The sequence below is a fragment of the Pongo abelii genome, chromosome 18 (assembly GCF_028885655.2).
Source record: "Pongo abelii isolate AG06213 chromosome 18, NHGRI_mPonAbe1-v2.0_pri, whole genome shotgun sequence".
NCBI classification, from domain to species: Eukaryota; Metazoa; Chordata; class Mammalia; order Primates; family Hominidae; genus Pongo; species Pongo abelii.
The window spans coordinates 31799431-31816107 of NC_072003.2; the positions used below are offsets into that span (position 1 = coordinate 31799431).

A 16677-nucleotide genomic window follows, 5' to 3' on the forward strand; every position below is an offset into this window, starting at 1 on the left:
CACTTGAACCCGGGAGGCAGAGGTTGCAGTGAGCTGAGATTGTGCCACTGCACTCCAGCCTGGGTGACAGAGTGAGACTGTCTCAAAAAAAAAAAAGAAAAGAAATGTGCCCTCTCTAGTGTGCCTCCCAGGTCACTCAGCTGATGGAAAATGGAATCCTACTAACGTGCAGGGCTCTAGAAATTCAGCAGCACTTCATACATGGCATCTGCCATCAAGGAAGTCACAGGAAGGTGAGAGGAAGACACAGATAGCCACAATATAAAGTTTAGCCAAGTTCTCTTTTGCAAGCCTAATCATAGGTGAGGGGATGCACCCCAGAGCCACCAATCCGGCCCCTTCCGCCCCCGGGGAAAGCTTTAATGACGCTGAAATGTGTCAGAGCTCCCACCAGCCCCCTCTTCACTGCTACTCTTTCTTCCCAAGCAAAACAGGAACCACAAACCCCAGGTTCCTCTTGCAGAGTGGCTGTGGCTTGTAGGGGAGGCGGAAATGGTTGAGGTGCGGATACAAGACCTGAGTCACTTGAGCTGCTGTTGCCACATGTCCCCTCCCTCTCCCCCTCCCCAGTTCTAAGGTCTCCTGCTCCCACCTTGTCCTTTCTGGCCTCTTGCTTGCCCTTTATTTCCAAATGTGCACCTGAGTCCCCTGTGTGATGTACACCCATTTCCCGGGCTGCAGTGGGGGCTGCTGTGGGCATCAGGGGCCGTGGGCAGGGCCTGGGGTGGGGACGCATCAGGGAGACAGGGGAAGAGGAAGTGCCTTTGGTCCTGGGGAAGATTGGCTTGTCTTGCTGGGTGGGGACGGTCATTATCAGCTTTCTGGACACACAGACAGAGACAGACAGGATGGACTTCCTCCGGCTACACCTCCCTGGGCTGCACCAGGCCTTGAGGGGGGCACTGGTGAGAAGGGCAGACAGCTGCCAGAGACTTGCACCCCACTCCCTGGGGCCTCACCTCCGGACACCTCCCCTGGGGCCTCACCTTTCCCCTCCTCCTTCTGATCTCCTCAGACTGGAGATTGCTTTCTCAGGTTCAGGCAGACTCCTGGCCTAATATTTTCTGAATTTCAGTCCCCACCTCCAACCATGCGTCCTCATACCCCTAATCGATGCCCTTTCTGGCTCCTTCTGCAAATCCTCTTCTTCTCCTTTCAGATCCCAGTACCCTCTTCCTTAACCTGGGCTCCTCCAGCCAGGGCCCCCAGGGAAAGGGCTGGGACTCCCCTCAATGACTCTCCCCTCCCTCTTTTTTCCTAGGATTCCCTCGGCACCTTTGTCTCCTACCTCCTGGGAGATGCAGTCCCCACTGTAGAGCGGGAGGCGCAGGCGGCTGAGGAACTAGGGGCGGTGGCGGTGGGAAAGACAGGGAAGATTGTAGAGGAGGAAGCCCAGGAGGACCTGGAGGGCCTTAGAGGCAGCCAAAGCGAGGGGGCTGGAGGTCTGAGAGGGCCTGGAGATGACAAAAGACGTGAGGTGGGGATCTCAGCTGTAGAACAGACCTGGGGCTGGGGAGATGGCAGCTCCCATGGGTCCCAAGCAGAGAGGCAGGACAGTGGGGCTGGGGAGACAGCCAAGGCTGCCAGGTGCCAGGAGCCAAGCGCCCCCTTGGAGGCCAGAAAGAAATCCAAGGCAGGGTCTGGGGCTTGCCAAGACAGGAGTGGCCAAGCCCAGGAGAGGCAGGAGTCCGATGAGCAGGAAGTGAACAGAGAGGAGAGGCTGAGAAGCTGGGAACAGGAGGAGGAGGAGGAGGAGGAGGAAGAGGTCAGGGCAAGAGAGGCAGGGATGGCCAGAGGGGCGGAGTCAGAGTGGACCTGGCATGGGGAGTCGGAGGGGAAGGCTGGTGCTAGTGGGCCAAAGGTGGCGGGGGACAACCGGGAGACGGAGCAGGGGGTCAGGGAGGCAGATGCAGGGGAAACTGAGGAGCCTGGGGCCGAAGGGGCTGGGAAAGGAGAAGAGGTGGTAGTGGTGGAGAAGGCCTGTGAAAGCACTAGGGCACGGGGGACGTGGGGCCCAGGGGCAGAGCCTGAGGACTGGGGAATCTTAGGCAGAGAGGAGGCCAGGACAACCCCAGGTAGGGAAGAGGCCAGAACAATTTTAGATGGGGAGGAAGCCAGGACAATCTCAGGCGGGGAGGAGGCCGAGACAGCCTCAGGCGGGGAGGAGGCCGAGACAGCCTCAGGCGGGGAGGAGGCCGGGACAGCCTCGGGAGGGGAGGAGGCCGGGACAGCCTCACGAGGGGGGGAGGCCGGGACGGCCTCGGGAGGGGACGAGGCCTGGACAGCCTCGGGAGGGGAGGCTGGGACAGCCTCAGGAGGGGAGGAGGCTGGGACAGCCTCAGGAGGGGACGAGGCTGGGACAGCCTCAGGAGAGAACGAGGCCTGGACAACCTCAGGCAAAGAGGAGGCTGACCTGCTGGGAGTCAGACAGACAGAATATGGAGCAGTCCCAGGAGAAAGGCTCCTAGAGGCTACTGGAAAAGTCTGGGTCCTAGAGGAGGAGGGGGATGAGGAGAGAGAGGCTGAGGTGAGCCCTTTCCCCAAACAGGCCCAGGTCCTGGGCACTGAAAGAACAGAAGAGGCTGCTGAGAGCCAGACCGCAGGGAGGGAGGCTGTGGGAGGCCAGGAGGCAGGGGAGAGCTTTGAGGGCCAGGCAGACCTGTGTGGTAAGGAGGCCGAGATGAGGCGGGACTTGGAGATCAGGGCCGACCGGGCCAGGCTGGAAGAGCTGGTACAGGCAGAGGAGGCCCAGGAGGAGAGAGGGAGCAGCATGGATCCAGCGGCTGAGCTGCCCTCAGATGGAGAGGCTGAAGGCGCTGCCGACTTGGAGGTAACTCCAGAGGCCAGGCCTGAGGACGAGCTCACAGGGGAGGAGAGTGAGGCGGCCCAGACTAGCTGTGGCCCACTGGGGGTGGAATGGGGTGGCCTCACACACAGGGTCACCAAAGGCCAGGGACCTGAGCTGATGGGGAGTGCCCAGACCCCAACTAAGCAACCCGAGGAAAGGGAGGCAGGGGAGGTGGAGCTCGTGGGAGTTCTGGCTCTGAGCAAAGAGGAGCAGGAGAGGAGCCTGGAGGCAGGTCCCAGGCACGCGGGGTCTGTAAAGCCTGAGGCCTCCGAGGCCTTCCCAGGAGCCTGGGAAAACCACACGAGAAGGGACATGGAGAGAGGAAATACCCAGGAGGATGCGGCCGATGACGAGCAGCGGGAGGAGGAGGCTGCGGGAGGCCAGATCCCGGTGGCTGAGGCTGAAGGAGACCGAGAGTCTGAACTATCAGAAGTCCCAGAGGCAGGCGGGGAGGGGCCGACAACCCAGGGCACGGGATGTGGAATTGAGGAGGGAGAGGCGTCTGTCTCAGAGAACCAGGAGCTGGACGGAAGCACAGGGGCAGACACAGGGCCTTGCCCATCACTGGGAGAGGCCTATGCCAGAGAAACTGAGGATGGGGAGGCGGAGGCTGACAGAACATCCAGGAGAGGCTGGAGACTGCAAGTGGTGGCTGTGGGCCTCCAGGACCGTGAGGATGCACAGACTGGCTCTGTGGCTGCTGGGATTATTGGGGGTGAGGTGGTCCCAGACGTCAGCGCTGCTGGTGCTGGTGAAGCTTTGGAAGGGGCGCTTGGGCAAGGCTGGGACTCAAAAGAAAGGGAAGAGGCAGCAGCAGGAGAGCACGCAGGTGGGCAAGAATTTGGCCTGGAGGGCTCAGCAGAGGAAGAGGTGGCTGGCAGAGGCGGCCAAGTAGAGGCTTTTGAGTCCAGGGAGGGAGGACTTGGGGGAGGGGGGGTAGAGGCCGAGGAATCTGCAGGTGCAGAGGACAGCTGTGGGCTGGATCGCGTGGGCTCCCAGACAGTGAGGGCAGGGGGGATGGGAGCCATGGTGGAGGCTGGGGGGCTTCTAGAAGAGTGGACGCTGTTGGAAGAAGAGGCTGTTGGATGGCAGGAGAGAGAACAGAGGGAAGACAGTGAGGGGCGGCGTGGGGATCACCACCCCAAGGGAGAGGCACCAAGGCTCCTTGATGCAGAGGGTCTCATGGTGACCGGGGGCTGGAGAGCAGAGGCCAAGGACACTGAGCCAGAAAGCCTGGAAGATGTCAGGGGCCAGGAGGAGCGGCCAACACACCAGGCCCCTGTAGAAGCTGCGCCGGAGTCAGTCGGGGAAGCCAAGACGGCTGAGGCCATGGGCAGTGCCAGAGGAGGTGTTGCCAACAGCTGGAGCGAGGTGAGGGCTCTTGGTGGGGTCTTGGGGGGAACGAGTGGAATCCCGAAGCCGGCCCCATGGTCCTCTGTGCCCCCTTTCCTGCAGGCCCCGCTCCCCGGGTCCCTCCTAGATGTCTCTGTCCCAAGGAGTCGCGTGCACCTCTCGAGAAGCTCCTCACAGCGTCGCTCCCGGCCCTCTTTTCGTCGGACTCCGGCCCGGGAGCAGCAGGAGGAGCCCCCAGCCCCCAACCCTCCTGAGGAGGAGCTGTCGGCTCCTGAGCAGAGACCCCTCCAGCTGGAGGAACCCCTGGAGCCAAGCCCTCTGAGGCATGATGGGACCCCGGTGCCAGCCAGGAGAAGGCCCCTGGGACACGGGTAGGCACAGGGCAACTCGGCTGGGGTGGGGAAGAGACCACAGGCACCTGGGAACCCGTTCTCACGGGCCTGACTTCCGCCTCCAGGTTTGGCTTCGCGCACCCTGGCATGATGCAGGAGCTGCAAGCCCGTCTGGGCCGGCCTAAGCCCCAGTGACTGAGATCCGGTGCTCTGGGAGCCAGGCCCTGAGTGGGGGCCAGAAGGCTTGCGCCAACGCCACTGAGCCCTGCTCCCTCTGCCACCGGGGACACATCCTCTCCACTCTCTGGGCCTCAGCGTCTTGATATATCATTCATGGAGCAGGCAAAACCAGACATCTGGGAAGACCTTGAACTTAAGGAGTCTGATTCTCCAACACAGGCTGGTGGACCACCTACCCCACTGAGACCACCTCTCAGGGTGCCTGCCCTGGTTCCTCCCCAGCCTGAGTCAGCTGTCTGGACTGCAAGGAGGCTGGGCACGGGGGCTCACGCCTGTCACCCCAGAGCTTTGGGAGGCCAAGGTGGGAGGATCGCTTGAGACCAGGAGTTCGAGACCAGCCTGGGCAGCATAGCAAGACCCCCATCTTTTAAAAACAAAATAAAAAAATAAGGACTGCAAGGAAGACTGACAGGGAACAGCGACCATTTTCCTTTCAGGCCTTCCTCTCTGACTCCCGCTTCCCAGCCCAACTCCCTGCACCAAGACCCTCAGAACTGGGCGGGGATCACACAAACCTCTGGAGTTGCATCCAGGCCAAAGGAAGGCAGTTAGGAGGGCTTAAGGAGCACTGTTCAGAATCAAAGACGAGCTGCCTTGAGCTTCCAAAACGGTAGCTCGGCCTCAGGATGCTGCTGGTTACTACGGCAACTGCCTGGCTGAGCAGGACATAGTAGGGGAAGGTGGGCCAGGGACCCCAAAAGTGTAGGAGCAGATAGGGGTTCAGGATGGCTGGAGGTTGCTGACCCCATTCCAGGCTGCCCTGCCCTCTGGGTGTCAGGCAGCCCTTCCCCGAAGAGAAGCGGAGGCCAGGGGGTGGATGAGAGTGCTTTATTGGGCACCCAGCATGGGGGCTTGGCCTGAGGATGACCAGCAGGCCCCAAGACAATAAATAAACCATCATCTCCCTAAACAATAAATAAATATCCAAGAAATAAATAGCTGGCGAGGACCAGAGGGGCTTTCAGATACTGGGTAGGGCCTGGGGCAGGGGGCTGGAAGAGCCCTCCCTTGTCCAAGGCTGATGATGCGGAGGCTGCCCTGATGCCAAGATTCCAGTCCTAAAGTTCTAAAGGGTGGGGGGCAGGGGGCTAAGAAGCCACCGGTCAGGGCTGGGGGCCCAATGTTGGGAACCCCAAGGGCCAGACTGAGTGCCCAGCCTTGGACAGCAGCAGCAACTCCCGCACGGCCCGAGATAAGACGAGCTCCAAGGAGTGCAGCAGGCGGTAGGTGGAGAGGAGCTGGGGCCAAGACACCTGGGCCGGCCCCTGTGAGGCACTGCCCAGTGCCCCTGGGAACAGCCTCTTCCTCTCCTCCTCCTCTTCTTCCTCCTCCTCCTCTGGAAGGTTGAATCCTGCAGCCAGCACCTGTGAGGAGAGGCCATGGGTCAGGGAGGGGCCAGGCCGAGAACCTGAGATAATCCTCATTCCCTATTCATGCCCAGCAGCTCCCAATGACATCAGTGACCACAAGGTCATGATTTCCCCGGACATTCCCTACTTGATCTTCCATGATGTCACCTGCTAACGCGGCTCACCTGATCTTTCGGTTTGAGAAAATGGAAGTCAAGGAGCAAGAGGATGCTCACAGAGCTAGATCACCCCAAGGACTGCCCCGAGGGGTGGGGTTCAGGAAGTTTCTCTCTGCTGTGAAGGTTGCTCTTGGGTCGGGTCATCAATAGCTCAGATTCCCTGCTGCTTGCCGTTCCTTTCTCTCTCTCTCTTTCTTTCTTTCTTGGAGTCCCACTCTGTCGCCCAGGCTGGAGTGCAGTGGGGCGATCATGGCTCACTGCAACCTCTGTCTCCCCAGTTCAAGCAATTCTCCTACCTCAGCCTACTGAGTAGCTGGGACTACAGACGCACACCACCACGCCCGACTAATTTTTGTATTTTTAGTAGAGATGGGGTTTTACCATGTTGGCCAGGCTGGTCTCAAACTCCTGACCTCAAATGATCCACCCGCCTTGGCCTCCCAAAGTGCTGGGATTCCAGGCGTGAGCCACCACGCCCGGCCCTGCTGCTTGCATTTTCTATTCTCATTTCATTAAGTATAAAATTCTGATTTCCCTTTGAAAGGTTCTGGAGGATCTGGGTGACATCAGAGAATCAGAGGCAGAAAGGAAACAGGAGGCAGACGCTGTGCTGGGCGCTCAGGACAAACCCTGAGTGAACTCAAAGCCCAATGGCCTCCTGTTCAAGATGGAGCCCCAGGAGAATGCGAAGATTGAGGGGCAGCACCAGGGCCTGGTGTGGCTGTGTGCACGCGCACACACATGCACACACTCACACACATACTCATTCTCACAACACACCCACACTCATTCCCATACAGTCACATTCACACAAAACACATTCATGGCTGGGCACGGTGGCTCACGCCTGTAATCCCAGCACTTTGGGAGGCCGAGGTGGGCAGAGCACGAGGTCAGGACTTTGAGAGCAGCCTGGCCAACATGGTGAAACTAAAAATAAAAAAAAATTAGCCGAGCATGGTGGTGCATGCCTGTAATCCTAGCTACTCAGGAGGCTGAGGCAGGAGAATTGCTTGAACCCGGGAGGCAGATGTTACAGTGAGCTGAGATCGCACCACTGCACTCCAGCCTGGGCGACAGAGTGAGACTTAGTCTCAGAAAAAAAAAAAAATTCGTTCACGTACCCACACACTCTCACACTCACACTCATCCTCACACACTGACACACCTATACCCAAACTCTCACCCACACACCTCACTTTCACACTCACAACACTCACATTCACACACCCACCCACACACTCCCACACTCTTACACTCACAGTCCCATACACTCTCACACTCATGGACCTACATACTCACACACGGTCATGCTCACACTCATACAGACCCACACACACTTACAGTCACACCCACGCACTCACACACAGTCACACACTTTCACACTCACAGACCCACACACTCACACACTCACAGTCACACACTCACACACTCACGGACCCACATACACACAGTCACACTTACACTCATACAGCCCCCCCCACACACTCACAGTCACACCCACACACTCTCACAGGTACACTCACAAAGACCCACACAATCACTTTCGCACTTACGGACCCACACCCTCATACACAGTCATGCTCACACTCACACAGATCCACACGCACTCACAGTCACACCCACACACTCTCACACTCACAGACCCACACACTCACACACTCTAAAAGTCACACTTTCACACTCATGGACCCACACAGTCACACTCACTCTCTCACGCTCATGGACCCACACAGTCACACTCATACTCTCACATTCATGGACCCACACACAGTCACGCTCATACTCTCACACTCACACACACTCAGAGCATGGGATCACTGAATGAGCCAGCGAGTCTTCTTTCCCACGTGGTCTTGGGTGGCGGAGAGTGGCCGGGCTCTACCTGGAAGCGGAGGTGCCGCTGCAGATCGCGGAGGTCCAGCCTCATGGCCCACAGCTGCATCCTCTCCGTGTTGGTCCAGCGGCCCTGGGTCCCAAGCCCTCCCAGCAGGGCATGGAAGGGGTGAAGCGTGGTGGAGATGAAGCAGAGACGCTCTGGGTCCTGAAGGGGAGGGAGATGGTCAGGAAAGGCCCACAGGCCAAGGATGGCCATATCACACCCCCCCCCCCATTCGAGTCTCCTTCCCATTCCACACTCCAGCCTCCAGTCCATCCCTGTAGCTCTTCCCCACCTCAGCCCAGCTCTGTCCCCATTCCTTCCATCTCCACTGTCTGGGACATTTGTCCCATTTCCTTTTCCAGCCTCCCTTTCACTCCTATGCCCATGATCTCTAACCCACCCCCTCTCAGTCCCTGAAGCACTCTCCATCCACAGCCCTGTTCCCTTCCCTCCTCCACCATCCCATCCTACCTCCTGCCCACGTGTTTCCATCCCATCTTCAGCCTCATTCCCATTCCTAACCCCAACTCCATCCTTCCTCCATGTGCCCAGACTCACTCTTTCCATCTTTCCATCCCATCTCCAACCTCATTCCCAACCCCATTCCATTCCCTTCTCCACCAGCAATCCCCATCCCTTCTCCATCCCCTGCTTAACGTTCACCCTCATCATCACCTTCTCACCTCTAACTGTCCGCATTCTCACCCCCAGTGCCACCTCCACCCACCCTCCATGCTGCTGTGATCTGTCTCCAGCCTCATTCCAGTCCCATGCCTGCCGCGTTCCATGCCCAGCTCCACTCTTACCTCTTCCCAACCCCACTTCCTTATTCCAGCTTCATCTTTATTGTTTGTTTGTTTGTTTTGAGATGGAGTCTCACTCTGTTGCCCAGGCTGGAGTGCAGTGGTGCGATCTCATCTCACTGCAACCTCCACCTCCTGGGTTCAAGTAATTCTCCTGCCTCAGCCTCCCGAGTAGCTGGGATTACAGGCTCACAACACCATACCCGGCTAATCTGGTATTTTTAGTAGAGACGGGGTTTCTTCGTGTTCGTCAGGCTGGTCTTGAACTCCCAACCTCAGGTGATCCACCCACATCGGCCTCCCACAGTGCTGGGATTACAGGCGTAAGCCACCGCACTCAGCTAATTTTTGTATTTTTTAGTAGAGATGGGGTTTCGCCATGTCGGCCAGGCTGGTCTTGAACTCTTGACCTCAGGTGATCCGCCCTCCTCGGCCTCCCAAAGTGCTGGGATTACAGGCATGAGCCACCACGCCTGGCAGTTTATTTATTTTTCTGAGACAGGGTTTCCCTCTGTCCTCCATCCTGGAGTCCAGGATCATAACTTACCGCAGCCTCCAACTCCTGAGCTCAAGCAATCCTCCCATGTCAGGCTCCTCAGTAGCTGGGACCAAAAGTGTACACCACCATGCCTGGCTAACTCTTAAATTTTTTTTTGTAGAGACAGAGTTTCGCTATGTTGCCCAGGCTGGTCTTGAACTCCTGGCCTCAAGCAGTCCTACCACCTGGGCCTCCCAAAGTGCTAGGTTTATAGGTGTAAGTCACCATGCCTGTCTTTCATCTTTATGTCTAATGACATATTCAACCTCATCCAGGTTCTATCCCCAATGCATCTCCAGCTCAATCTCCAGCCTTATCTTGCACCCTGGCCTCAGCCTATCACAAGCTTCCCGCCCCACTCCACCAGCCCTCACTCACAGAGAGGCGGCGCCAGGCCTGGAATGTCAGGGAAACATCAGGGAGCTGCTCTCCCAGGGGCAGGAGGTACAGGTTCACTCCCGGCAGGTGAGATTCCGCCTGGGGGGCAAGGTCTGTTAGTGGGGGCCAGAAGGGATTGGGGGTCTGCCCATCCCCAGCACCAGCTGCATTAGGGGGACTTACAAAGCGGTGGGCCTGGCCCCGAACCTCGGAGAGCAGCTTCCTGGCGAGATGCAGGCTGACCGTGAACTCCCTCTGCAGCTCCTGCAGGCTCAGCTGGGGCCTCCCTGGGGGCCTTGGGAATCCCCAGACACCAGCTTGAACCAGGAGCAAGGGAAGCAGCAACAGGCTGAGCCCTGGAGAGATGGGGAGAGGGTGGCAAGACAGGGAGAGAGCTTGAGAACTTAGGAGAAGGAAGGAAACTTGCCTTTTCTGAGCCTGTGCTAGCTGTGAGCACGGTGCAGGCACTTTCACCAGCATCATTCCTCTGCCTCCTCAAAACCACAATGGAGGCTGGGTGCAGTGACTCACACCTGTAATCCCAACAATTTAGGAGGCCGAGGCAGGCGGATCACCTGAGGCCAGGAGTTCAAGACCAGCCTGGCCAACATGGCGAAACCCCGTCTCTACTAAAAATACAAAAATTAGTCGGGCGTGATGGTGCATGCCTGTAATCCCAGCTACTCAGGAGGTTGAGGCAGGAGAATCGCTTGAACCTGGGAGGCAGAGGCTGCAGTGAGCTGAGATAACACCACTGCACTTCAGCCTGGGTGACAGAGCCAGACTCCGTCTCAAAAAAACAAAACAAAACAAAACCCCACGATGCAGCTGGCACGGCCCCCGTATGGCATCTCCACATGGCGTGCCCACTTTTGCAAAAAGACCAGAAGCCTGATCCTTTTTTTTTTGAAACAGAGTTCTGTTCTGTCACCCAGGCTGGAGTGTAGTGGTGTGATCACAGCTCACTGTAGCCTTGAACTCCTAGGCTCAAGTGATCCTCTCGCCTCAGCCTCCCAAGTAGCTGGGATCACAGGGACACACCACTGTGCCTGTTTCTATTTTTTTTTGTGGAGACAGGGTCTCGCTATGTTGCCCAGGCTGGTCTTGAACTCCTGGCCTCAAGAGATCTTCCTGCCTCAGCCTCCCAAACTGCTGGGATCACAGGCATAAGCCACTGTGCCGGGACAGAGGCTGGATTTTGACCTCCATAAACTCCCTTGGCCAAATGCCTTTTTCAGTGAGCAACCTGCACAACCACGTGTGGCAGCCTCAGTGCTATTGTTCTCCCCAATTTGCAGATGAGGCTCAGTGAGGTTGACTTGCCCAAGGTCAAATAGCCAGAAGGTGGAAAGCGAGGACTGGATTCCAGATTTTTCCAAATGCAGAGCCCATGGGTTTTCCCCAGAGAATGCAGAGGGAGGCAGCCACCTGCCCCAGGAGTGGGTACATCATGTTCTGCCAAGGATTCTTTGGGCTCAGCCAAGCGGCTCTAATGGCTTGAACTGGCCATGAGGTCCCCAGGGATGGGCTGGCAATGCCAGAGGCTCTATTCCAGGGAGTCGAAAGGACAGGTTGGTCCAGTTTCCACCACGGCAGGTGGATCCTGGCAGGGTAACCTGCCTGGGGCGAATCACAGTGTGGGAGCTTTTTTTTTTTTAAGAGAGTCTCACTCTGTCATCCAGGCTGGAGTGCAGTGGCGCAATCTCGGCTCACTGCAACCTTCACTTCCCAGGTTAAAGCAATTCTCCTGCCTCAGCCTCCTGAGTGGCTGGGATTACAGCCATGTGCCACCACGCCTGGCTAATTTTTATTATTTTTAGTAGACAGGGGTTTTGCCGCGTTGGCCAGGCTGGTCTCCAACTCCTGATCTCAGGTGATCCGCCTGCCTTGGCCTCCCAAAGTGCTGGGATTACAGACATCGGCCACTGCGCCCAGCCCAGAATGGCTGAATTCCGAGTGTGCTTCCTGACCTGTGTTTTCCTGGAAAGAGGGGCAGCGGATGGGCGCTCTAGGAAGAGGGCAGCATTCACCAATTTCCCCCTCAGGGAGAGGAAATCTAGCAAGCACAAGAGTTACACAATTCTCCTCGAAACACAAACCAAAACTGGCCCGAAGTCCATCCTGCTCTCCCTTCTCTCCCTGCCTCTTCCCTGTCCTCTCTCAATCTCTAACCCCTGGGCTCTGCTCTTCAAAATGTCCCCTGATAAAGGTGAAGGGGAGCTTCTAGGGACATCTACCTCCCTCGTGGACTTCCAGATGTGGTGGGCAATGCCTAACCTAAGATCTCTGGCATTCAGACTCCCTGGTTTTGGGGCCACTCAGACCCTATGACATCCTGGAGACTTAAGGCAGAGTCTCCAGCTCAATGTTGGGGACTGGGTGGGTGCCCCCAGGCCCTGGTGGATCAAGCCCAACCATAAGTGAGCTGTGCCATCTCCAGCCTGAGCTCTGGAGCCCCCAGACCCCATCCTTACCCTTTGCAACCGATCCTGGGTCATTGGCTCTGGCCTTTGAAGGCTGTCTCCATCCTCCAGCCTTTGGTCCCTACCTGCCCTACGTGGCATGTTACCTTCTCCTCTGCCTACTGCTCTGGTTCTAGCCCCTGAGTTCTGCAGCCACCAGCCACAGATTGGACCTCCTGCCAACATCAAACTAAAGACCTTTGACCCAGTGAGGCTGCTGACATCTTGGTCCTAGCACCCCACTTGTGCCAGCACCTCATTCTGCTCTTCCTCCAGCCGGCCCCATTCTCAGTCTTAGCCAAGCTGTTTGGCTTCTGCTTATTCACTCCAAACTCTTCATTTATCTGCCTAGACCTGGTCCTTGTCAAATTGCTGGTCCAACCCTCCCCATTCCCGCTAGCCAAGGCCTCCTTCTCATCCTCTGCCCAGCCCTGGGTCAAACAAACCACCACCCCACTGCCCCAGGCCCCCACCCAGTCATGCCAACCTCCCTTCCCATCCAGCAGCCAGCTGAATCCTCAGTCTTGGCCAAGTTGCTGCTCTCAGCTCTCGACCCCCATCTGCACCAGCCAAGCTTGTCCATTCTCTGCCCAAACTCAACCAAGCCCCCCACCCCTGGCTTCAAACTCACACCAGCCAAGGTCGCCTGCCGTCTGGCCCATGGCGGGGCCCAGCCTCTTTGGTCAGCCATCTCCTGGGTAGGGGGGGTCTTATACTGGGGGCTGTGCCCGGTTTCACTTTCCGTCCTGCTTGTACTTTCAGCTTTGTGTTCACTCACTCTTCCCTCTCGCCACCCCTTGCTAAAATGGGGAAATGTAATTTCCCTTCCCGGAGGGGGTGGGAGGTATGATGGGGGGTGACGGGAAGCTGGGGTTTCAGGACATCCAAGCTCCAGACTCACTGCTAAGCTCCCACGTCCAGCCCTGTCCTCAATGCCCCATGCTTGGGTGAGCCATCCAGCCCTATTCACTGGTTGATCCCAGAGTCCCAAAGCCCCTCCTGATTCTCGGCTCTGCCACCACCATCCTAGGGTCTACTGTCCTTCCAAAGATGGATGGCCAGGTAAGGGGATTGCCCACCCGAGGGGATTCGGGGTTTTGAGTCATCTGACTCCCTTACGGTTTACCAGATGGCTGAGGGAGGTGGCGCAAAGAGAGTCAGTGCTCAGTGGGTGGCTGGAGTGCACCTTTGCATGGGGCCAGGCAGAGGCTCAGCGTGATGGTGGGATTGGAGCTCAGTTTGTAACTAGGGTCAGAGCTGGATAAAACCAGGTCCAAGGCCATATCTGGGACCAGGGTTAGGGCTTTTTCCAGGGCCAAGGGCTCTGTCTCCATCTTTAACCTAAGTCAGATATAGGATTTGATTTCAGTCTATAATCAGGATCAGGACTCAGTGTACAGCTGAACTCACAGCCTAGTCCTGGGCCAATGTCCTGGCTGTGTCTGTGTTTAGGGTCAGAACTATCGGTGACCTGGGGCTTTGCTTGTGGCCTATAGGGTTGGGTCTAGAGCTTGGTCTTTGGCCAAGGTGCTGACTGGGACTGGGACTCAGCAGGGGGTCCAGGCTTGGGCTGGGATGAGAACTCAGTCAATGACCAGGATCGGGGCTCAGCCTGTGGCCAGGCTCAAGTTGAGTGAGGTCAGGATCAGGGCTCAAACAGATCCAAGAATAATCTTGGTGTTTCTGCTCTGTAGAGGCCATGGTCAGGGCTGGGCCACATGGACCACAGATCTCCCTTCCAGCACAGCCCCACCCTCAGCCCCGCCCTGGATTTCCCATCTTCAGGGAGAGGATGGGGTTTCTTGGTCTTCCCCAAGAACAACTGCTGCCACTTTCTTTTTAGGACCTGTGGGGTTTCCCTGCCGGGTCCCTGGTGTGAGATAGAAACCGGGGGGGGGCTTCCCCTTCCTGCTCTCTGCCTCCTCGGCCTGCCTGGGCACTGCCCACCAGGCCACATGGGAACGAGTGCGCCAGGGAAATACCGATATCTGCTGAGGGAGCAGCCCCACAGGCCACTGGAGACCGACAGGGAACTGGGGCTGGAGTCCAGCCCCTGTTTCCCCTGCAGCACCCCCCAGTGGTGGCAGCTCACTCCCCGGCAGCCCATGCAGCTGGGGCTCCCCACAGTGGGTCCTGGAGGCATGCCATCTGCTCACCCCCTTGACCACATGGGGCCTCGCTTAAGCTCTCTCCATGGCCCCTCCCAAGCTCTACTGTCACCCAGAACTGCCTTACCTCTCACATCTTGAACCCTGGCTGGGCGACTCGGCTCTCACCTGTAATCTCAGCACTTTGGGAAACTGAGGTGAGAGGATCCCTTGAGGCCAGGGGTTCCAGACCAGCTTGGGCAAAATAGCAAGACCCCGTCCCTATTAAAAACACAATAAAATAAGGCCAGGAGAGGTGGCTCATGCCTGTAATCCCAGCACTTTGGGGGGCCAAGGCGGGTGGATCACTTGAGGTCAGGAGTTTGAGACCAGCCTGGCCAACATGGTGAAACCCCGTCTCTACTAAAAATACAAAAACTAACCAGTCATGGTGGCGGGCACCTGTAGTCCCAGCTACTTAGGAGGCTGAGGCAGGAGAATCGCTTGAACCTGGGAGACGGAGGTTGCAGTGAGCCAAGATCGCGCCACTGCCCTCCATCCTGGGCAACAGAGGAAGACACTGTCTCAAAAAAAAAAAAAAAAAAAAAAAGAAGAAGAAAAGAAAAGAGAAAGAAAGGGTAGGGCGTGTTTGGCTGGGTGCCGTGGCTCATGCTGGTAATCCTACCACTATGGGAAGCCGAGGCAGGAGGATCATTTAAGCCCAGGAGTTCAAAGTCAGCCTGGGCAACATCGTGAGACCCCCTTCTCTAATTAAAAAAAAGTCTTAGGCTGGGTGCGGTGGCTCATGCCTGTAATCCCAACACTTTAGGAGACCGAGGCGGGCAGATAATGAGGTCAGGAGTTCGAGACCAGCCTGGCCAGCATGATGAAACCCCGTCTGTACTAAAAATATAAAAAAATTAGCCAGGCATGGTGTCGTGCGCCTGTAGTCCCAGCTACTCAGGAGGCTGAGGCAGGAGAATTGCTTGAACCTGGCAGGTGGAGGTTGCAGTGAGCCGAAGTCACGCCACTGCACTCCAGTCTGAGCGACAGAGTGAGACTCCATCTCAAAAAAAGAAAATTGAACCCCATCTTCTCTTAGGGCTCCCTGACACACCCCAATCCCTTGCTGCTCCTTTGTGCTTTTTTTTTTGAGATGGAGTCTCTCTCTGTCGCCCAGGCTGGAGTGCAGTGGTGTGATCTCAGCTCACTGCAATCTTTGACTCCTAGGTTCAAGCGATCCTCCCGCCTCAGCTTCCTGAGTAGCTGGGATTATAGGTGTGTGCCACTGTGTCTGGCTAATTATTTTTTTTTATTTTTGTTTTTTTGAGATGGAGTCTGGCTCTGTCGCCAGGCTGGACTGCAAGCTCCACTTCCCGGGTTCACGCCATTCTCCTGCCTCAGCCTCCCGAGTAGCTGGGACAACAGGTGCCCGCCACTACACCAGGCCAATTTTTTGTATTTTTAGTAGAGACAGGGTTTCACTGTGTTAGCCAAGATGGTCTTGATCTCCTGACCTCATGACCCTCCCGCCTTGGCCTCCCAAAGTGCTGGGATTACAGGCGTGAGCCACCGCACCCGGCCTTATTTTTATTTTTATTTTATTATCATTATTTTTTGAGACAGAGTCTTGGTCTGTCACCCAGACTGGAGTTCAGTGGCATGATGTTGGCTCACTGCAACCTCCGCCTCCTGGGTTCAAGTGATTCTTGTGCCTCAACCTCCCAAGTAGCTGGGACTACAGGCATGCAACACTGCACCTGGCTGATTTTTGTATTTTTAGTAGAGATGGGATTTTACCATGCTGGCCAGGCTGGTCTCGAACTCCTGGCTTCAAGTGATCTGCCGGACTCAACCTTCCAAAGTGCTGGGATTACAGGTATGAGCCACCGAGCTTGGTCTGTATTTTTAGTAGAGATGGGGTTTCACCATGTTGGCCAGGCTGGTCTCGAATTCCTAACCTCAAGCGATCTGCCTCCTTGGCCTCCCAAAGTGCTGGGATTACAGGCGTGAGCCACCACGCCTGGCGTCCTCTTCTCTTCTTAACCTGGCTTCAGCCAGTGCCTCCAGCCTCATGCCTCATTCTCAACCTATGCCAGCTCCAGCAACTTGCTGCTTGTGTGAAGGTGATGAGCCATCTGGTACTTCCTGGCCCTTGTGCAAGCTCTTCTCTCTGCCTGGAGTTCCCTCTCCCCAATCCCTGTACCATACTCTTCGTCTCTGGCT

General features: G+C 56.9%; 3 protein-coding genes across 5 annotated transcripts in view; 2 read left to right on the forward strand and 1 right to left on the reverse strand.

Moving 5' to 3' along the window:
• The first annotated feature begins 679 nt into the window (after window positions 1-679).
• On the forward strand, window positions 680-5176 carry APOBR (apolipoprotein B receptor). The gene is made up of 4 exons (XM_002826282.6): window positions 680-905; window positions 1262-4219; window positions 4304-4572; window positions 4659-5176. Exons 1-4 carry the CDS (start codon window positions 849-851, stop codon window positions 4726-4728), a joined length of 3354 nt encoding a protein of 1117 aa, XP_002826328.2. The 5' UTR covers window positions 680-848; the 3' UTR covers window positions 4729-5176.
• A 411-nt stretch (window positions 5177-5587) lies between these two features.
• On the reverse strand, window positions 5588-14507 carry IL27 (interleukin 27). Its single transcript, XM_063717320.1, is given in 7 exon segments — window positions 5588-6137; window positions 8187-8345; window positions 9903-10001; window positions 10086-10282; window positions 10285-10345; window positions 11873-11958; window positions 14312-14507. Coding segments are annotated over 7 exon segments (1059 nt in total). The 3' UTR covers window positions 5588-5876.
• The window catches only part of SGF29 (SAGA complex associated factor 29), an 89378-nt gene continuing 78547 nt past the window's right edge, over window positions 5847-16677 (forward strand). For 2 of the 3 annotated variants that reach the window (XM_054533766.2, XM_054533768.2), the window contains exon 1: window positions 5849-5996. The gene's annotated coding sequence lies outside the window, so the exon portion shown is untranslated. Of the gene's footprint in view, window positions 5997-16677 lie in introns of all 3 variants that reach the window. The other variant, XM_002826283.6, reaches the window with a different exon arrangement.